Raw genomic sequence first — 22,976 nt, 5'->3', positions numbered from 1 at the left:
AAACATAGACAGTGCTGTGAGGTGAAGTTCTCAAAACAACATTGTATATATGAAAAATTTAAAATCGTATTTTATTGTAATACTTTTTGAAATCTCCGCTGATATGTTTGATGCGATAGTCATAAATGGTGTTATATAATTTAATCTCATGATAATATCTATTACCCCGGCTCTGTCCATTTTATTGTAGACATTCCTATGTGAGACTGTAATTTATGATCTCTAGTAATATTCAAATAAGTATTATTTCAAGTGATATTACATAGTGTTAGACACTTTTAAAGTTTATTTTTAAGATCACTATACGCCTAAAAAGTTAAATGGTTTTTTTTATTGATGTATCATTAATTCCTTTTTTTTTAATTCAATTTTGTTGCCATATTTAAGCATTTACTAGAATTATGACGTTGGATTCGTGTCATGAGTTTAATTTTTGATATTTTTATGTTTAAAATTTAGTATAGTTCAATTACATTGATTCTATTTAAAAATATTAATCTATAAAGTTTAGATCTATTTTATTAAGTACACAGTACCTGTTAAAAATTGTTATCTCTGTAGAATCTGTATAATTTATAGTTCGAGATATTTTATTGTGATTAAAATATCGCAAGTTGCATTGATTGAGTTATTTTCGTAATTTTATGTTATGGGCGATTGTTAAAATCAATAAAAAAGAGTTATGGCCTCTAAGTGCCCGTTTTATATTATTTCTAAGTTTTATCAAATGATTTAAATAAAGAATAAGAACGAAATAATCTTTTATTGTTGTTATAGAAGTCCTTATAATTGTTTCAGAGATAGGTTTTAATAAAAAAATAATAATAATTTAATAGGCAACCCTAAGTTTGCGTACTTCAAGCTGAGCCAGGCGACTTCAAATAAATCTTCTGGTGTGTTCGTTAATGTGTTTTGAGTGTGGAGAAAGGATGTGCTTTGCCTCTGACCTGACCTCAGTGACTAAGGTGCAGTTGTATGTAACCTTGGCGATCGTTATAACTTCGTTATTGCGATTCACATGATATGACATGATAATATCGATGGCCCCAACGAATAAACGTGCAATCGAAAAACAACAACTTTTCAGGAAACAACAAAATAGTTTGGAATCACTTTACTTTAATTACATAATAAATAGATATATATAATGAATGATCAAATTAAAGGTAAAAAAAATATCTTTTAGCTCATATATTTTTTATAAAAAAAATATTAACAGTTTTCTCAATATTCAAGAAAAAACATGTTATGTTATTATTGTAGTGAATAATATGTGACTTTTTAACAGTATTGTATCACTGCACGTTTATTCGTGTCATAAATGAAGCATAATCAAGTATAGTGAAATGTTACACGGTTATTCTACGTCAATATTTTTTTTTCTGAGCCGTGCTCTGGCTGTCTACAGGCTTATTCTTGTATATTTTGTTGCTTTTTCATGTTTGTAAAGATAGAGGCCCGTTTATTAGCGTAATTAAGATCAATTCATTATTTATGTAATACATCTTTATTAGTGCATGGTATAATAATGTAAATTAGCTTATGATTTTTGATAAAGGTTAAATAAAAAATAATGTTAATAAGAATTAACATTATTTTTATTTAATTTAATTATTTTTTATTTATCCAATAAGGAACAAATTAAGTACCTATCAGGTATATTATTTAAAAAAAAAACATGAAAAATTAAACAGAGAACAAGAAATAAGTAAGTACTAATAAATCTCCTCGTCACTATCGTTGGTATTACCGAGGTGGATCCTAATGGCACCAAATTTCTGTAAAAACACTGGTAATGGTTTAGTATGGCTCCTGAGTCGCAGTCTTATTAAATCCCTATATAAAGGGAGTAGTATAAATAGAATTCCAGTGTTTTAGGTTTTCAGCATTTTCTATGGGTTCTCCTCGTCGCCTTCTTGAATTAGTCCTCGTGATAGTTTGCATCTCTTGTAATTCGTCTTCAAAACTGTATCTAAAGTATATTGTATCAGGATGATTATAATAAAAAAATACTTCTTTTATTTGCTCAACCAATTCTTCCCCTTTATTAACTCTTTAAAATCTATGCAATCAGCTTGTGTCATTTGTCTTACCTGGTACTTGTGTCCGGTAACTTTGGCATTCTCTATCAAGGAATACATTAGGTTAGGTGTGTAAATAGTATGCTTTTTCTTGGAACGCTCAATAGCAGCGTGCATAGAATCACCCCTCGATTGACCACCTTTCTCCAAAAACCTATGAGTAATTTTTATGTTAAAATTCTTCGCCGCTAAAGAAAACATGGCGAATACGAAACGATTACGATTTTGCCCTGCACGTGAATCAGATAAAAATATATATTTTTTATTCCTAATTCGACGTGTACCTGGATCAATGACCAAAGACAACTTGCTATTTCTATCGCACCCCTTTTCGCAATCTGACAGTGCCAGACATAGCAGTAACCTTTCTTCTCGATGATATTATAGATCGTGAAATTGTATACAGGATACTTCCGTTTATAATGAAATGTGCCTACTTCACTTTGAGGGATATTCAACACTTTTTCCAGATCAAAACATGCTACAACACTGTCATCTGAAGAAAAAGTTTCTTTTTCTTGTTCCTTTAATTGCCTGACTAATTGCTTTTCTTTCAAGTGCTTTTCATAATCAGCTTATAATTGTTCGATCCTAACATCATCAGAAGTTTGGTAAATTGAACATATCTCACGTAAATCTTTTTTAGGTTTGTGGAAGGATAGGTTAAACTTTGTATTAAAGATTATTTCATATTGGCGTTTAGTTGCTTTGCATGTTTAATTGTACTGGATGTTTGTATCTATCCATTCCAAATATAGTCGGTGCATTTTAGAGATATTCAAAGTTTCACACAGATATTGCTTTTGGCTATCTTTCGAGAATAGTGTGATTCAACTCTTTCAAATAAATTTATATGGTCGAATATACTTTTTCAGTCTCTTCTGACATTCTTCTTGGCCTGTTCTTATGAGTTCCTCTGTAGTCTTTTAAATAGTTGTCATCTCCCAATTTATCAATAGCTGTGTATACTACTTGCTCTGTAATGGATAATGTATTTAAAAACATAATTTTAGAAACTTTAATCATGTAATTAGTATCATCGAGTAGTTGATATGTTAATGTTTGAGTACGATTATTTTTACGTTCAACAATCAACTGTAATCTTTTTGACGTTATCTTTCTTTACATGTCGGTTAATAAAATCTCACTGTCTCTCATGGTCCCCGATAGCCCAAAAACTCAGAAAAATCTTACTCCTCATATTGATGTATCTTTTCGTAACATTTCAATTTGCAGTTGCATGGAGGTCCAATAGATTTTTCTGCGTTTTGTTTGTTAGTTCTAGCACCCTCATGACTTTTACCAGAATTTTTAAGAATTTAGTTTTTCTTATCTTTCTATAAATTAGGATCTATTTTTCTCTTTTTCGTAAGCTGTTCAATGGGAGTTACGGGTCTTTCCTCCGATGCTGTAGTTGCAACATCATGTGATATATTTTGTGTTTCAATACTATGTAAAACACCATCTAAATTGGAAATACTTCTTAGATCGTAAGCCTTATTAATATATAAAACAGTCGGCGTGGCTCGCCCCCGCTTCATCCCTTGTCTATACTAACGCGCTATTGCAATAGACACGATCGGAAAAGTATCCGTATATTAAGCGGTTACTAACAATAACTTGAAATTCATGAGCGAAGAATATAAGTGCTTGAACCTTTACGTAAAAGTAGAAGAAAGGTGAGAAATTAGTAAAAGATAATGGAATAACTGTAATTATTATATTCAGTGTGCAATGATGCATTACTAGTAAAAGTTGCTTCCATTTTTACACGAATAATCGTGTAAGAGTAATTGCCGAAAGGATAGGATAGGCACGAGCGGCAGATTGATTTAACACGTTTATTTTGGTGTACTCTAAGAAACAAATAATATGTAATAGGCGCATGTTTTGTTATTCATGATGATATGAAGATATATTTTTTCCCTACAATAAACGAATATTGTGCTATAAAAGCCTTATTTGAAGTCTAAAATATTTAAAAAAAATTATATAGGTGTATGATAGGCCATTAAAACGAAGAAAACGAAAAAAAAATTTTTGGGTAAGAGCTCTTGCACGTTTATTCGTTGGGGCCATCGATATGATGTCATCGCTGACCATAAAGACAATTTTATTCTAGCACTAGCTGATCCGGCAAACGTCGTTTTGCCATGTTTATCATTTATAATAAAAAAAAGAGGTTGATCGTAGAGGGGTGAAAATTAGGGGTTGTATGTATTTTTTAATGCTATTTCATAAAAAAAATTAGGGGTGGACTACCCTTAACATTTGGGTTGATGAAAAATAGATGTTGTCCGATTTTCAGTTATACCCAATATGCACACAAAATTTCATGAGAATCGATCAAGCCGTTTCTGAGGAGTTTACCCACAAACACCGCGACACAAGAATTTTATATATTAGATCAATCATGGTCAATAGGCGGCGGAACCTGAAATAAGGTAGGCACAACACAAGAAAAATCTCCCGGCATCTGATAAAATACATTAAAAGCAAGCTGATTTAAAATAAAACGACATTGTATCAATAATCTTTTAATCAGTGAGTCGATCATCCAAAAATATACAGCAGTAACATAATATTTGAACATTGCTATTTCTACTAGGGTGACATTGGGGAAAGTTAAGGTTTAAAACAAATTTTCATCGGAACTTTTCGATCAAACTGTAGACTTTCACGAGACAATTTTTTTTATTGAAAATAATATGCAATGTTTTTTACATACGAATCTGAAAATATATTTAAACCTACAAGTACCTCTTACTCTACGTTTTATTTTCTTTCTTCAGAACATTGATTACTATAAAATCACAATTTTCCTTAACAATTAATGTTTTTAATATAGAAAAAATCTCGAGTTAATCTGCCAGTTTGTTCCTGATAATATTACCATGCTACTAAACAATTTTCAAAACAATGTGACCTGCTGCCGCCAAAGAAAATCTATAAACTTAATAACTTTTTTATATTAAGTTGTAAAAGCTGTTTCTGGTGCAAGTCACAGTAACAATGGTTTTACTAAGATATCACGATGATTCCGAATAAATTTTCGAATGGGTTAACTTAGCCCGCCGTTATTGACAATTTAAAGATCAATAGTGAATCACGTAGAAAAAAATGAAAATTTTAAACTACCCTGTAAAAGTTATAGAAAAAATATTTTCATTGTAGGCCAATTTGTGTACGTTTTTATCAAATATGATCTCCGAACAGAAAAAGCTCATGGCACTAAACTTCAGCTTAAGAAAACATCATCTAAAATTATGTCTATCGCTCAAAGTACGAAAATACTATGAATTTACACTTAATGGCACTTCTAACTATTCTATTTATCTTATAATCTTGAAGGCGTGATGCGCTTTTGTACAAGCGGATTTGTAAGGGAAAAATACGCTAGTCTAAGCTTTCAAACTATTTTCGATAGAAAGTTATCTCTGTACAAACTCGTTTCAAACACTAATGTGTGTTAACTGCAATAAATTTTACAATAGATTCTGAATCTCACAACCCACTACTGAAGTCATATAATATATTATATAGGATAACGTCGATTGTACGAATGTTGAATCTTTCGTTACCCTAATTGAGACGTTGAGATCCAAATAAAAGGAACTAATAACTAAAGAAACAACTGCAATGCAGATCATTTTTCGCCGATTCCTATGTTTTATATGAAAAATATCAAAGATATGAACTGGACGTAGAACTACACGATGAAGTCATTAGCTTTATTGGCCCAGAGATATATTGTCTCTTGTTAGTCGTTGCAAAAAACCATAAATTAAGCATTTCTATAAACCAGTTACCAATTAAACTGCGGAGTTTATACTCACATACTCGTACGTTCATACGCGTATATATACGGCATACGCGTAATATAACGGTATATATACGCCCAGAACGAATTAGTAAGTGATACATAGGAATCGGGAAAAAACCGAGGCGTAAACTACAATATTGTCATGTATCTATAATATACTACAAAAACGTATATTTTCCTTTCTTCCGCAGGAGGACTCTTCAAACTAGAAATAGAAAACATATTCAGCGCTTTTATTATTGAAAATGTCATCTAGCACCTTACGATGAATGAAACTAGCATTTAGCTGAATAAGGGAATTTGTCGTTGAAAATTTTCCATCTCTTTCAAAGTTGTTATCAGAGCCATCTAGCGGACAAAGGTTGACACTACGAGGATATGTTTCGGCGTCCTTATTCAAAATCTACTAAGTAACAACTTAACCTAAATTAATACTAAGGGCGAACCCTTTGAGACATAAAATGCATTTGCCGAAATATTTTGGCCTTAATTTTGAAAGGTACGAATGAGGAACGAAGATTTCTTCGCGTTTGGCACCTTCATATAAAAAAGCACCAATTTAGACCAATATAAGATCACCAATTCAATTCATTATAACAATGATCGTTTTATATCAAAACTGATCATAATAATTGAAATTAAACTTCCGAAGGGAAGCTTCACATGAATAATCATAATTCATAACGTACCAACCGAAACATGCAGAATCTATAGATTGAAGATCTTATTCTATTTGCGATTACGGATAATTTTTAGTAGGGATCTTCATTCATTAGATTTCCGATTTCCGTTAGACAATGTGGGATATGCATGACGTCACTGAATGAATTTTCACGACATCCGGACAGTTTTAGGAGAATTTATTTCACATTTAGTATTATGGTCTAAGATCCCGCTATACAACGACCTTCACCGAGATGCTTATTTAATGAAACTTATTTTATATATAATTTAATATGTCAATAAATATAATCCATATGGGTTGCCTAGCAAATTTCAGTCCAGAGTATTTTTAATTAATTTTAAAAAAAAATATTTTTTTACACATTTCACCGGTATGATTATTAGATAAATTCTATACCAATCGAAAGTATGAAGCCCATAGAATATGCAAAATTTAGGTTGTTTTTAATCAATTAATTATTTATGTGTATATTTTTTATGTGACACTAAAGTATATATACATCTTTAATATAAAAGAAGGTTATAGTGATACATATATAATACTACCCTTATTAAAAATATTGATTGAAAAAAGTTCAAAATATTTACTACATGCAAATTATAAAAAAAAAATTTTTTTTTAAATATTAATTAAACATACTCTGGACTGAAATTTGCTAGGCAACCCATATGGATTATATTTATTGACATATTAAATTAAATATAAAATAAGTTTCACTAAATAAGCATCTCGGTGAAGGTCGTTGTATAGCGGGATCTTATACTATTAGTGTTTGAATTTACGTCTTCTACAGAATGCGACAAATCCTCAATGTAAAATGTAAAGTCTCGATCCGTTGGGTGTATACACGCAGATATTCTGATCCCATGGGAAACTTCATTCAATGATGTGTGTACAAAGTAAGTGGGGCTAGAAGTTCTGCTGACGTTTGCGTTTTAGGGATATCGCGTCTAATATGGGCCGACGTTTGCGGTCGTATAGGGCGTGAAGTCGCTCGATTTCGCCTTCCATTTCCACGTCCAGACGTGCTTGGAGCGTCTCCAATTCGCCCTCCGACAGGTACGATAACTACATGTGATATAGCCATAAGTAAGTCTGACTTGACAATGGAGTTAAAACTTAAAAGTAATTTATAATGACACCAATGTTATGTGAAGCAAAAAGCAATGTGGTGAAATAAAATCAAAGACAAAAACTTATTAACTTCAAAGAACAAACCCAGTTTAATGAATTCTTTTAAATCCACATGGTTCATTTTTGAAAATGGCGATCTGCTTTTAGATATGGTATTCGAGCATGATATACCATCTAGGGCATCGAAACTCGGTTCAATTTTGAAAACCCGGGTTTTCGGGTCTAAGAGTAATCAAAACCCGGGTAGACCGGTTTTTTCGAGCATTTCGATCTTTTTATTGAATTTTTTTTAAATGCACTAATCTGCGTTTATATATCGATTTCCTACAATGAATACAAAATATAAAGGACGAGGAAGAATTTAAATAAATAAAACAGTACTTTACAAATTACAAAAACAGTTTTAATGTTTAAAAAAGTGATAAAGATTTATTTTTTCTTCAGAATATTAAGTAAAAAGTAGTTATGCATTTTACTCATTATATAAACAACATAGTTAAGATATACCCTCTGACCATCTGACCACTTAAAAAAGAGAGGAACGCTCTCGCTGTCGCGTACCGCCATTCTCGAAGAGTGCTATTTCTACCCTCACAGTAGTAAGCAAATCGTCTGATGGACAAGCTGATCCAGTTTTAGGAGCAGTATTATCAGTAGCAACAGCTTGACTTAACTGTCTGTTCAGTTCCTCTTCATTTATCAAAGTAGACAACTGAATGTCAATTTCTCGCAGGCCTTGGTCTGGCGCTGGCAAATTTTTAAGAGGTCTATTTTGTTTTTTGGTTGTGCGTTTAATCAGATTATCAATTTCGTTTAGCATTTCATCACCTGTAGGCCGATAAAAAACAGTTTTATCTTCATTTTTCATATCACATATTGTTCTCAAAATATTTACCCGGATTTGCCAAGTACTGTAGTGTTGCTGCTTGAGTTAGTATTTTTTTTGCGCATCGTTTGCTCAATGCAGTTGCCATTTTGTTACTTAGTGGTGTCTTCATTTCATCCATTTTCTTCAATGCAAATGTTAGGGAAACATCAGCTATAATTAATGTTGCATCGCGTCGACAAAGCGCCTCGCCATCCAATATTTATTGAATCTCATCTTTATTTCTCCAGTCATCATCAGTAAATGCAATATCTGTTTTTAAATCATTTAAAGCGACGAGCTTCTCTACACCCTCCCCTCTCCACTGCTCCACACTTCACTTCATTCATGTCTTGAGATGGACGCGCGGAACGCGAATTTAACTTGCAAGGCTTGTTTTATTGGTAGGAACGTAGCAACGAAGCTACTTTTTACGTACAATAATAATTTATCAAAGCGTCTTTTTATTCCATTTACTTATTATTGCATTCAAAATGGCTTAAACTTAATAAATAACAAAAACAAAAGTATTAAAAAAAAACCCGAAAAACCCGAGTTTTAAAAATTAAACCCGGGTTTTTTTGTAATCCTCAGAACCGGGAAAACCCGGGTTTTTTCGGTCCGGGTAAACCCGGGCTCGATGCCCTAATACCATCTCGAGTAAAATGTCTGCCGCTATTATCGGGGCCGTTCACGTATAACGTAAGCAGATTTACTGCAATGAACCCCCCCCCCCCTCCTCTTGTCAGCAAAAGTAAGCAAAGCTCAAAAATAATAGTGCACAAACGTATTAATTTTTTGTAGGAATCCTCGAAAACGCATATCGTTTTCACGCATAGACAATGTGTGGGTAATATGTGTAAAAAAGTAAATAATTACTGTCGGCGTAATGACCAAATAAGAAATCAAAGACCCCCCCTCCCCCCTTTAGTGCTTACGTAATACTTGTACGGCCCCACATCAGATATTTGTTGCCCATTTTCAAAACAATAAACATCTAGTCCTTAATTATATACAGTGGCAGAAGATAATGTAAAAGCGCTCCATGCTTTGCACCACAAATGAAATCCTAATTTTAATATCTAACTTTAAATACTTGCAATCGATATTTTATTACACTGTATTAAGTAGACATGTATCTCTTTCTAATCAATAACTAAAGAAAAAGACAGAACAGACTCAGTTTCTATGATAATTCATACCTTATAGTTGGACTAAGAACGTTTGATATTTGAATGGAAATGCCGCGGCTTGTTTTAAAAGTATGGATTTAATTAGTGACACTACATTACACATTAACACAAAGAATCTGAATGAAGAGGAATCTAAAGGTGAAACTAGTCATTGCTACCGTGAAAATCTACAATATTTAATGTTAATTTGTTATATTAATAGTTTTATGTTATACAATAATCGCATAGCACAGAATTCTAGTTTAAAAACAATTTAAACACAGATTTTTTTAATATCATAAAAACTCACGGAAATATCTATACTTTGGCATTTTTTTTTATCATATTTGGAATTATTGTACAACATAAATAACATAGATTATTACTCGCACGCCCCGTGCTGTGTTAGATATTATTAAATCATATTATAATATACAATATGTTATACACAAATAAGGGAATTGATGCACAATGTTATCATTCTAATAAAAAAACAATCTTATTTTAGAGACAAAACATATACATATGAACTTTTTATTATAATTAAAAATAAATACTGAGTATTAAATTGCTACTTTTTAAATTCAAGAAAACCTATCTTTTATTAAGTTTTAATATGTTTTAGAATTAATAATTCAATCTCCTTTATACTAAATAATAAATAAATAAATATACTATGTATGTTGAGAAGTGTACGCGAATGAACGCACGTGTACGTACTTGTGTAATATATGTATAATGGTTTAAACATAATCAAAAAAAATCTATTGTCCATTCATAAGATCTTGCCTTGACAATATATATATTATATATGTAATGTTAAAGAAATCTAATAATATATTGTGGTTATTATTTATGACTACTTGCTTTTCCTCATAAAGCCTTTATAATCCGGGCTTTTTTACTTTTGTTGAAGAATTAAAAATGAAAAAGCTTATTTGACCTTCCGAAGTCGAATAACCTGTTGTTCTAGATAACGTTATCGATTTTTTTTAAATAATGTGTTTACTATATTTGTAATTATTGTGATTGTATGTTTTTGTATGTGTGTGTAAACTCACGGGGCGCGCGAAGAGGCAATAGAGTGACGACGTGGAGTTGACTTACGAATTCGAAGTTCCCAGATTCGATTAATGCCCCCACACTTGCCGCGCCACAAACTTCTGCCACCTGCGTACTGCGAAGAGATAGAAAGAGTTTACACTGTAATTTGTAATGGTGTGTAGCGACACCTATATTTTACGGCTTTAATCACTGTGATGACGTATATCCTGAAACGCGGTAACGAAGTATTTCCCACGAGGATCTTTACTTCGTACTTGGCTCACTGCAGTGAGTTTCCGTCCTGCCCTTCAGGTGATTGACCACCACGCGACGGCTCAAGCCGAAGTTCGAGTCTCACAGGAGACGCCCTTGCGCTAGTCGCGGGAAAACCGCCCATTCTGGCCGAGAAAAATCTGATAAAAGCCAAGAGGCTGATTGCAGATGGATGAAGCAGTAAAAAAAAAAAAAAAAAATTCTGGCCGAGCTACGCTCGCCAAAACTTTAAGTTGGGAGGAAGAGCAGACTTCTTTGAGGTGAAATCATTTTCGGTAGTTCCAGGGTTTTCGAGTTAATTCGTTACAAACATATTATATTACTAGCTTTACCCTGCCACGCTTCGCTGTGGCGCGAGTGTTTTCCTCGCTTCCGGCAGATGGCGCGGATCGTTAAAAAACTGTTTTTTCGCGGTTTCGGATAGAATGCAAAAAATTGATAAAAACAATCCTTGATGCGGATTATATATCATGCTAAAATTTCAGCTCGATAGGTGGAGAACGTTTTGAGATTTGAAGCGTACACAAATCAATATAACATTTATATAGTTATACAATATATATATATATATATTTAGATTAGTATATAACAGTTATTACCTAATAGTATCAGCTTCGGGCAGTCGTACATGTGCGGTAAGCGTCCCATTGGGTGCGGCCATGTTGAGGTGATTGACCTCCTTCTTCTCAAAGTGCTCGAGAAATAATGGCCGATATTTCGGCTTATTCGTGTCCATTGGGTCCGTATCATGGCCTGAAATATGTTTATATGAAACGGAACAATTAAAAATATAAAAATCGGATCTGTAAATCGGATTCGTTGGACTTCTAAATCAGTCAGATCAGTTCACGGTCGAAAGTTGTTTCTTTTTAATAAAAAATTTGAGATTGTGAAACTATGTTTTTGAATCAGTTAAAAATGAATGATGAATTTTTATATTTTACTATATGTGAGAGACACACGAGATAATATAAGGAGTTCTTGGCCTAATCGCCAGGTGTGCGACTCTTGTCCCAGAAGTCGTAGCTTCGAACACAGCTGTCTACTTTTGCTGCTGTGCACTGGACTTTTCTAGGTGTTAACACTCGCGAGGACATAGGTAACGTCGTGAGGAAACTGGCATATGTTAGAACAAAATATCGACACGTATCAGACCTATACCACAGGCTTCAACTACTTGCTTATTAAAAAATCTGATCACAAAATGGGTAGGTGCTATAACCTATAAGCAATCGTAAACCAATGAAGTGTCCAGTTTAAAAAAAAGATTTTATCGCGGGCTTTAAGCGCGGCGACCGAATCAAGAAATTCCGTAACGAAAATAAACCTAACACACGATGACGTAATATAGGTGCAGCCGGTACGTGTTAGAGTGAGACAGACTATATAGGCGTGTTAGTCTGAGTGTGGTAGTTTGGTAGATTGAATTAATATCAAAGAAAAAAATACTGCATAAATAAATAATTATAATTGCATAAGTTGATAGAATATGGTATGGATTAGCTTTACCGCCGCCACACTTTTTTTTAAATAATGATACCTTTTTCTTAATAAGCAGTAACGCCATCTATTGGCTCGTGACTTACGTTTCATAGTGGCCAGGTCCTGCTCATTGATGACCATAGTGGCCAAGCCAGCTGCGAGCTCGGTGGTGCCATCTCTCGCGGGAACCAATGTCCCACTCGCCTGCTTCATAGTGTCCGAGTTGTACGAAGCGCCGCCTGCGCAGCCACTCTGCGATTTCAAATAATTAATTAAATAAGTGTACATTTTTTAGATACATATCACATGTTAGGGAGCGTTTGCCGGTATCTGTAAGTAAGCTGGGAATGGGACCTTGTTGACGCTGAATTGTCTGCAAATAGGTAATATATTTCATAATTTCATATCATATATTTCATAGTACTTATACGTACGGCCGCAAATGTCTTGGCGTTGGAGGCATTCATGGCGGTCCTGTAGGCTTGACTCTCTCGGATTTCGTTCGCTTCCGCTATCATCAGACTCAGAATGTGAGGCTGTTTGGCGTTACCTGGAAAATATCAAATTTAAAGCGATATTTTTAGTTCTGAGCCTCAGATGTCTGTTTCGTGACCTCTCTTAATAGGCAAGTAGATTATCAGCCTCTTGTGACTGACACATGTCAGACCCATATCCACGATGTTTTCCTTCATCGAACGAGTTTTTTTTAATGGCATCTCGCTGTTGGCCTTAAGGGCCTACAGCTCAGCTCAGGCTGTTCTGGCGACTAGCTCAAGGGCGTCCTGCGAGACTCGGACCTCAGCTTAGACCTTCGCGGAGTTGTCAATCGCCTGAAGGGCACGACGGAAGCTCAGGTGTTGGCGGATTTTACTCTAATCTGTTTTTGACATCGAATGAGTAAACAAAGCTGGAAATTTATTGATGAACAACCGAAATCGAACCTACGACCTCAGGGATGAATCAATGTAAAATAATAAGAGTATTAGTAGAGGACACCGTGAGCCATTTTTGCCAAAACCCTCCATCTTTTAGTTGATACCAACTCCGGGGAAATAAATACAGATAATGCAACTTTCTCTACAGCTGTGATACTTTTTGACATCCAACATCTTTTGTCTTCAGTCACCGTGACCACGCACGCTGTAAAGCACGCGAAACGTCGGATAAATTTAAAATTATGTTAAATAGTTGTAAATTAATAGTACATAACTTTAATCCGGTTAAAAAGTTTTTTCTTTAATAAGAGTATTTATCAATTTTTCAATAAGAAAACAGATCTTTTTGTATAAACCAAACTTACCTATGAACTCATGTGTCAATAGGAATTCTGCTGTGGCTCTATCTTCGGGGTTCTTGATAAGGCACTGACTTACGAAGTCTATGAACTCAGGGGACCACTTGTCGGGCTCTCTGTAATAAAACATGTACTAGCGTTCAATTTATTAAATATTCAAGGTTAGAGTTTTTTGATATTGTCTTCTATAAAACTGTATTAGATCACTTTGCTCTATTGTCTATAGTTTCCGCATTGTACGCTCTATAGGCATTTTAATAGTATAGTGTTAGCGGACTAACGCCATCTTGTAGCAGAAACCTTTATAACGCGAAGCAATACCGGCGTTGACTCATTTTTACTTCGAGACTTCGTGCGGAACGTTAAGTACCTAAACGCTCTAATCTTTTGTGTTAACTAATAATAGTATAGTTTATCGAACAAACATAAAAATAAATATTCAATAGTCTTTGTTCGTCAGCCGTAGTTTTCTATTGGTGAAATAATTTCAGAAATCGGTCGAGTAGTTTTGGAGCCTATTCAATGCAAGCAAATTATCAAATATTTCCTCTAATCCTCCATCCTTTGTAATCCTCAAATTACAAAAACTGTGGTGCTACATCGTAAGTATAAAGTATTACGTAACGAAATTTTTTTGTCCTTTTGTAAAACGTTACGATGCGGGGCGGGGATTGAATTAAGCCGTTATTGTTGTTCTATTAGTTTCGACTTTCCAGTACTTTACACCACATAATGGTAACTTTTAGGTATAGTCACTGGGTGGTCACGAAACGTTTTACTAGTGGGTACAGAAAAACGTTACGGCGCGTTACATGGGGGGGGGGGGGTCAATAATCTCCAAAAATTGCGTGACGTAATACTTGAACGCTCCCTAAAGTACTTTATAAAGGTTCATTGCAACTATGTGAGTTACATGCACACAAATGCGCATTGAAAAGATAAAAAAAAACATTATATATTTAATCTTTTCCTTGCGTTTGTGTGTATATTAGCAAAATATGTATTCTTTTATATTGAAGTGTTCATATAAAAAAAAATACCTGAATGATGGCGGAGGTTTGGTTGGTATCATAAAAATAGCCCTCATCGGATGAATATCTCCGTATGGCGGTTTCCCTTCGGCCATTTCCAGAGCGGTGATTCCCAAAGACCAGATATCAGCCACGCAGTCATATCCGATCTCCTGTATCACTTCCGGTGCCATCCAAAATGGCGTACCAATAACTGTATTGCGTTTCGCCATTGTATCCTGAAAAATTAAAATAACTCAATTAATAATAATACATTAATTAATAATAAATTAATTTGTATTGTTTTATTAATAAAACTAACTCTTAAGGACACCACCTCGGGTTTATTACTTATTTTCTATTATGTAATAAATAAATGATAATCCCATGTTACCTACGCGTGGATTATCTAATATATAAAATTCTCGTGTCACGGTGTTTGTAATTAAAGTCCCCCGAAATGGCTCGACCGATTTTCGTGAAATTCGGTTAGGTCTCCGAATCGGAGGTTAGGTTCCTCAGATTTCTGAATCTGTTTCATGATCATTTTTAAATCTTATAGGCAAGTAGGTGATCAGCCTCCAGTGCCTGACTCTCGCCCTCGACTTTTCGGGTCTAAGACATGTCGGTTTCCTCACGATGTTTTCCTTCACCGTTCGAGCAAATGTTAAATGCGCACATAGAAAGAAAGTCCATTGGTGCACAGCCGGGGCTCGAACCTACGACCTCAGGTATCAGAGTCGCACGCTGAAACCACTAGGCCAACACTGCTCTAAAAAATTAACAATTACCAATCAGAATAAATAAACTTAGATTGACTTACCGTCAATTGTCCAGCCACGCCAAAATCAGCCAATTTAGCGTGACCCTCCATGTTGAGTAAAATGTTCCCCGCCTTGATATCTCGATGGATCTTTCTTCGACGGTGAAGATACTCAAGACCTTTCAACGTATCACACAAAATTGTCGCTATTTCGTCCTCTGATAGTGTTTTCTTCCGTAACCTCATAATATCCGACACAGAGCCGGCACCGCAGTATTCCATAACAATCTGGAAGTATTTTAATAATAATTTTTTACATTATAAACATAATATACCGTATAAGCTCGTGTATTAAACGATTAAAGCCAGTTGACACCCAGCTTCAAAGAAATATTCAAAAGTTCATTTCAAACTCAAACTCAAAATAGTGGGTAACCAAGTACACTTTTGAATCGTAAGTTAAATTAATCGTAAATTTACATTTAATACCAGTTCGCAAGTCAAGGGCGTAGAGCGGGTAAGAAGAACTGGCAAGAAACTTTCCGCCACTCTTTTTAAAGCCAAGTATTGTCATACAAATTGTTTGAACTGAAGCAAATCAATCCCAAGGATTAGGATCATTTAAGTAGTCCTCAAATTTATAAAAAGCTTTGTTGATTAATTTTCGTTTAACGAGGGCTTTGAATTTATTTAGTGATAATACTCTAATTTCGCTTGGGAGTTTGTTGTAAAAACGAATACAATTTCCATATAAGGAGTGGTTTATCTTTTGGAGCCTGGTTGGTTATTTAACATAATATATATTTGAAAATATCTACAACAACCGCCACCGAACTTAACTCGTGATTAGATTACAATTTTAGTTTTACAATTTGAGGGTAGGCGAAAACATAATGAATGTCTAGGAATTTAACACCTACCCACAAATCCGTGTTTTTGAAGTAACTGCCATAGTACTTGACTACGTAGGGGCTGTCGCATTGCTGCATAATAGAGATCTCCTTGATGATCTCCTGCAGGTCCGTGTCCACCGGCACCTGCTTGATAGCAAGCACCTGCTCGCTCTCCTTGTGTAACGCCTGGAAATGAACATGTTTAAATTTATTTTAAAATAAACTTTTATCTTTTTCCTCTGTGTTCTCACCGCTAATGGCTTCGGACTTTCTTTCTATGTGCGCATTTAACATTTGCTCGAACGGTGAAGGAAAACATCGCGAGGAAACCGACACGTCTTAGACCCAAAAAGTCGACGGCGTGTGTCAGGCACTGGAGGCCGATCACCTACTTGCCTATTAGATTGAAAAATGATCATGAAACAGATTTAGAAATCTGAGACCCAGACCTAAAGAGGATGTAGCGCCACTGATTTATTACGCTATAAAGGCACCTACCTTGCCTTTAAAAATTTAATCACCGCCTTCTTGAAAGCATTACACGGCAGTGATCTATAAGATGTAAATATTTGCGTGAACATTTACTAAGTAAGTTTAATATATAAAGACAATTTTACTTATTTGTGAGCGCATTTCATTCCGAATCGAAATAATTTTGTAGTAGAAATTATGGTCACGTAAAATCTGACAACGTTAATTACTAAGTGCGGATTACCGCAGTGTCTCAGCCGTCTGAAGCCATAATCCATTAGGCAGAAATAACATTATAGATTATTGACTAATGAGCAACGGCCTGATTTACCTTGAGGCGTTGTCCTAATTGGCGAAGATCGCACGATGACACGATGCGGTCTCGTCGTGCGATGAGTTCAAACATACAGATTTCATCAGAGTGTCCTATTTGAACCTCGCAAGTAATCGTGCGAGCACATGAATGCTTTAATAACGATCGTACGATGCGTTTGATCGTGCGATCATGTAATCAAAGCAACAGATCTCTTTTGAGTGTCCTAATCGGTTACTACGCGATGCGTCGACGCGCGAGGGTCGCGGACGATGGACATCGCGCGATCTATTAGGACACCTGTTAGGTCATCGCACGACCACTTTGATAGTGAGATGAAAACGCATCGCGCCATCGTACGATCGCTCCCAATTAGGACGCCGCCTTATGATGCATGTCATTCTGTCAACTTGAGATGGCATCGTAACGATATTAACTTTAATCTAGGTTTTGCAATAACGCCGTAAATTGATAGACTGCGGGTTTATTTTATCTTAAAATATTAATTAAAAAAAAAATACGGTGGTCAACAGTGTTATTCGGAAAGTTAATTAATTATATTAAAACCACTATTATCTAACGATATTGATAGAACTACAATTCTAGAAATAGATTTTCCTTTAGTGTTTAAATTTCAATTCAATTTTGTTTTAAGGCGTGTCTATAAGAGTGGCGAAAAGTTTCTTGCTAGTTCTTCTTGCCCGCTCTACACCCTTGACTTGCGAACTGGTAGTAAATGTAAATTTACAATAAATTTAACTTCTTTTTGACGTTCATAAGTGTACTTGTTTACCTATATGAATAAAGTTATTTTGAGTTTGAGTTTAAGTGCCTTATATGTTTGCAATATTCCCATTATTATTTTTTTGTACTAATGTTCCGAGTGCCGAGTGTTGGCGAGTTTTAATGAACAACTAAATAGAACTACTATAACAATAAATTTGTTAAAAAATCTCTTATTAATTTACAACGTAACGGCAGTAACGTACGTATTTTAGTATGTTTACGTTTCGTGGTAATAATCATCATTTATTTAAGCAAACATCGACACACATCGCACAAAAATTAACGCATTATTTCCACAACGGTATAAATAATTATTTAGGTTATTAAACTTTCGAATTGTCAATAAAAGGCATTATCAATAACGTTGAAATTTAACCCGAGTCATAAATAGTGCTAAAGGAGTACGGGGAACCGGTTATCCAAAATTCTCGGAAAGGTAAAACGTACGTGGAGTGGTAGTCATCATAGCATTGTTTTCTAAGGGTTGTGGCGGGATGATCGATATTAGAAAAACATCGATATTGACATCGATGTCATAATCGAAAGCCCAACATGTTCGATATTTATCCAAACCCGAACATCGATGATTTTTGCATTAATAATTGACAAAGAAATAAAATACAGTGAAATGGTTCGAAACTTATTAAGAAACAGAACAAATTATTACATGACTGCATGAAAAGTAATTTTGATAAAGAAGAACCTTTTAATCTATTTCTTTGTTTATAAAGTAGTAGTAGTAGTGAGAGGGAAAGAGCGAAGACTACGAAGAACGAACGAAGGGAACGACCGGGCGCAGTGAATGAATACGCGTTCAAAATTTTAATAAACCTGATTTGTGGATGCGTTAATAGAAGACATAATTTGTTTCGTTAGACTGGGTTCACACGGCATTGTCCTGCACGTTTTTTTGCAGTATACGTCTTAACGAATAAATAGTGGCACATGTATTGTATATAGACCCATTTACTCGGTGTTTGAACTGCAAAATATCGTAAACCGTCAAGCAAATCGAATTAACTTAACGTTTATTCGGTTTAAAGGGGCACATAATATAGCTCTGTCTCGTTCTCGGTCACTGTGACAACTGTGTGAAGACTACGGCTATTCGTATTTTACACGAATGAAAATCTACCATGTGATCACCCGGGTGAAAGAAGTTAAAAAAACGAATACAAAGAAAACATGCAGACAATGCCGTGTGAACCCAGTCTAAGTTGCATTGGTCGTGAGTTAACATCGATGTTCGATTCCGTTAACATCGATGTTACGATATTTTTCGTATAGCAACATCGATGTTACGATATTTTTCGTATAGCAACATCAATGTTTTTGCTTTCAACATCGATGATCATCGAACATCCCTACTGTAGTATTCATTTCATATCAGGATTTACGTACGAACGCCGTAACGCGCTATTAAGGATTATTTCATTTGTTCCTAATGTTTCACATTTGGGCCGTGTTGGTAGAGACTCTACCCAGAGATCGTGCGTTGTTTTTATGTGTGCAATTCACCCTCAGTCGTGAGGCGAAGGAAAACATCGTCAGGAAACCACGTCTTTGACACGAAACGGCAGCGTATGTCAGGCACAGGAGGCTGATGAAAAAAACGAAACAGATACAGAAATCTGACAAGGGGCCATGCATAAAATACGTCACACGAATTTTAGGACTTTTAAACCCCTCCCCCCGTCCTTGTCACAGGTTGTCACATTTGTATACCCCCCCCCCCTCTTGATGTGACGTCACACATTTTTAAAATTTATGTATTAGTAAATGTATGTATTTAAAAATAATCGTTGTAATAACAACTTTAAACAATTCGCGTAAGGCTGATTTTGCAATAATATATGCTTGTAACTTATAGAAAGAGACAGAAATAGTGTTTCGGGACACTTTCGAGCGTTACTTTTATTCGAGACTGTGATCTTGGGTTTTTTGTAATGGTTTTAGTATTTAAAATTCTAACATGTGACGTCACAAAAGTATTGACCCCCCCCATTCCCCTTGTCACACGATGTCACACTTCGGTGATACCCTCCCTCCCCATTAACGTGTGACGTACTTTATGGATGGCCCCCAAGACCTAGCGCCACTGGTATTTTGAGAATTAGCTCATATATCACTCACTGGAGAATTGGCTCACAATCTCGTACCGTCTAAATACGACTATTGCATTCGATATGTTAAGTAAATAACGCATGCTTTACATTTATTTATTTTACCAAACGCTACTACGGCTACAGAAAATGAAACGAGGATTTAGATTTTTACGTGCAATTTTCTCTCTACCTCAGTGTTCGAGGAATAAATTTAAAAAAATACTCTAATTGGTCCAGCCGTCTTCGAATATTTCACTTTGCAACATATTTAGCAATTCATTTAAATTTAGAACGGCACAGGACTAATAGATCGGGTGATAACTTTTGAAACCAAAAAAACTAATAGTAGGATGAAACTCATTGGAAAAGGAGGAGAATATTATAAAAATGAAAGGAAAAATAATTTACGGGCGATCTGAGGTCGGGAACGGGAAGGGGATGAGTTTTTAAGGGTAAAAATGGTTTATTATGGAAAAAAGTCAAATGGCAAAGTTGTAGATAATAAAAAGGTCTAAAACTTTTGTATTTACACTTTTTTCACATAACCTTTAACTTTTCAGCAAATTTCGTGGGAAAAAAAAATTGTAAAAAATAAAAATAAAAAACCAAAAACTTGGTTCTTTGAATTTTTCACATAAATTTTGATTTTTTTCCATGGGACTAAGTTTTGTCGGAAATAGAGATAAACCGTTTTTACCCTTAATAACTCACCCCCTTTTTATTCCCTGACATAGTCATAACCTTTATTACTAACAAAACACACACACAAAATTATGATAATAAAAAGCACAAATTTTTTTTTTTCAAGGAATAAGGTACATTTTAAGTGTATAATGTGTGTGTGTTGTGGTTGTAACTGGCTTTGGCTCAGCATCATGCTGTAGAGCAGACGTATTTGCATAACATAAAACCAAAATTTATTATTGATTTTGCAATAAGTGTAAATAAATAACTTTACGTTTACAGCTATTAAATTTTAATGTGTAATTCGAGATAAATATATAAAAAGACTCCTAATCATTATTTGATCTTTTGTGTGGTAAAATTCAGAATCGATATTTAATGACAGTGTTGCCCTAGTGGTTTCAGCGTGGGACCCTGACGTCCTAGGTTCGATCCCCGGCTGTGTACTAATGGACTTTCTTTCTATGCATGCGGATAAACATTCGCTCGAACGGTGAAGGAAAACATCGTGAGGAAACCGGCTTGCCTTAGACCCAAAGAGTCGACGACGCGTGTCAGGCACAGGAGGCTGTTCAGCTACTTGCCTATTAGATATGGCCATGATCATGAAACAGACACAGAAATCAGAGGTGCAGACCTAAAAAGGTTGTACTCCCACTGATTTATTTTATTTTATAAGTGAGATTCAATTTAAAATCGAATATGTTTTTGACAAATCGGAGTCATTCTTAGCGTCAAGTCGAGTCTAAATCTTATCTTAGTTTCGACTGAGTCTGTGGGTAATTGGAAAAACTTTTGAGGTTTTAAATAATTATTAGGCACTCTTATTGTTTGATTACGTTGATACTGACAGAATAACTGCCTAAAGTTACTATGAAACAGCGTTACAAACTATTTAATCGCCTTAAAAGCTGTCGTGTCGCTGTGCTTACATTTTACAGAGGCTTATTACCTATTAAACGTTGTTACGGAACACATTAAAATTTATGCCCCATTCGCGTTTATAATGTGATCAGACTTTGATATTGTTTTTGTTTTAGGCGTGGACTACACATAAAGACTCTTTTCATTGCAGTGTCATCACAATGGGCTATTTGTCAAGATTTTAAAACTACGTACTTTTCTAGGCTGACGGCTAAATTTGGTAGACATTGGTCAGACATATTTCTTGGTGCGTACAATAAATAATTTTACTATCTAATAACATCTAATAAAAATCCAACTAAAATGTATTTATTGGAACGAAGTTCCTTATCGCGCGTTGTGAAAGGGGGCTAGACGGAAAAAATTCTTAAGAAAAGTTGTCACGACACTTTTTTGCTATTTGCTATTGTAATATACCGGTTCTCGTCCGATCACCGAAGTTAAGCAACGTCGGGCGAGGTCAGTACTTGGATGGGTGACCGCCTGGGAACACCTCGTGATGTTGGCTTTTTTTTTTTCGTCGTAACATTGGTGTCGAGAAAATCACATACTGTTATGATACCAATTAACATATAAATTAATCGAAAGGAATTTCGTTCCATCCGGGTGTCCTTTGACACCTCTAAAGTTTTTTTTTATTCTTTTAATTATTGATTACTATGGCAATGTTTTGATTATCGAACGGTTCTGATTGCTAGGTATCTCAAGACATTATATTTATAGTACCGGTAATAAAACCAACATATCAGTGGTTCCTAAGTTTGTGTCATATTTATTTAAGCCTAGAACTGTATTTTCTAGATCCTAAAGGTGCGTGCAGACTATATAACATAACATGTTATATGTACAACATTGCTATACAACATGTTTCAGATAATGTGGACACAGAATGTTATAAAACATGTTATTGATATGTATGCTAGGACGAACCCAGCATTTACGAATTTTTGTTTTTTCTTTTGTTATTTAAAATGGTTATATAACATTGTTATATTGCATTGTTATTCTAATGTGTACAGTATTATTTTATGTTATAATGTTGAATAACAAGGTTACATAATGTGGACTTGTTATAAAACACAAGTTATATAATATGTTACATAGTCTGTACGCACCCTTACATTGTTTTATTTTTATTATTTTTTATTTTATTTTATTCCATATCATTATTCTA

At 34.7% G+C, this 22,976-nt stretch overlaps 1 protein-coding gene across 3 annotated transcripts in view; it reads right to left on the bottom strand.

Moving 5' to 3' along the window:
- Positions 1–7,360: 7,360 nt before the first annotated feature.
- Positions 7,361–22,976, bottom strand: part of LOC125059504 (serine/threonine-protein kinase 3) — a 33,319-nt gene continuing 17,703 nt past the window's right edge. For 2 of the 3 annotated variants that reach the window (XM_047663951.1, XM_047663949.1), the window contains exons 3-11: positions 16,547–16,705; positions 15,687–15,914; positions 14,894–15,102; positions 13,860–13,969; positions 12,994–13,109; positions 12,664–12,811; positions 11,677–11,830; positions 10,822–10,937; positions 7,361–7,657 (exon numbers count right to left, since the gene is read on the bottom strand). In XM_047663951.1, the coding sequence (XP_047519907.1) occupies positions 7,470–7,657; positions 10,822–10,937; positions 11,677–11,830; positions 12,664–12,811; positions 12,994–13,109; positions 13,860–13,969; positions 14,894–15,102; positions 15,687–15,914; positions 16,547–16,705 (1,428 nt within the window). In that variant the 3' untranslated portion in view covers positions 7,361–7,469. The remainder of the gene's footprint in view (positions 7,658–10,821; positions 10,938–11,676; positions 11,831–12,663; positions 12,812–12,993; positions 13,110–13,859; positions 13,970–14,893; positions 15,103–15,686; positions 15,915–16,546; positions 16,706–22,976) is intronic. The other variant, XM_047663950.1, reaches the window with a different exon arrangement.

Source organism: Pieris napi, chromosome 20, assembly GCF_905475465.1.
Source record: "Pieris napi chromosome 20, ilPieNapi1.2, whole genome shotgun sequence".
Lineage (NCBI taxonomy): Eukaryota > Metazoa > Arthropoda > Insecta > Lepidoptera > Pieridae > Pieris > Pieris napi.
Note: the sequence above shows the minus strand (reverse complement) of the source record. Positions and strands in the feature narration are given on the sequence as shown.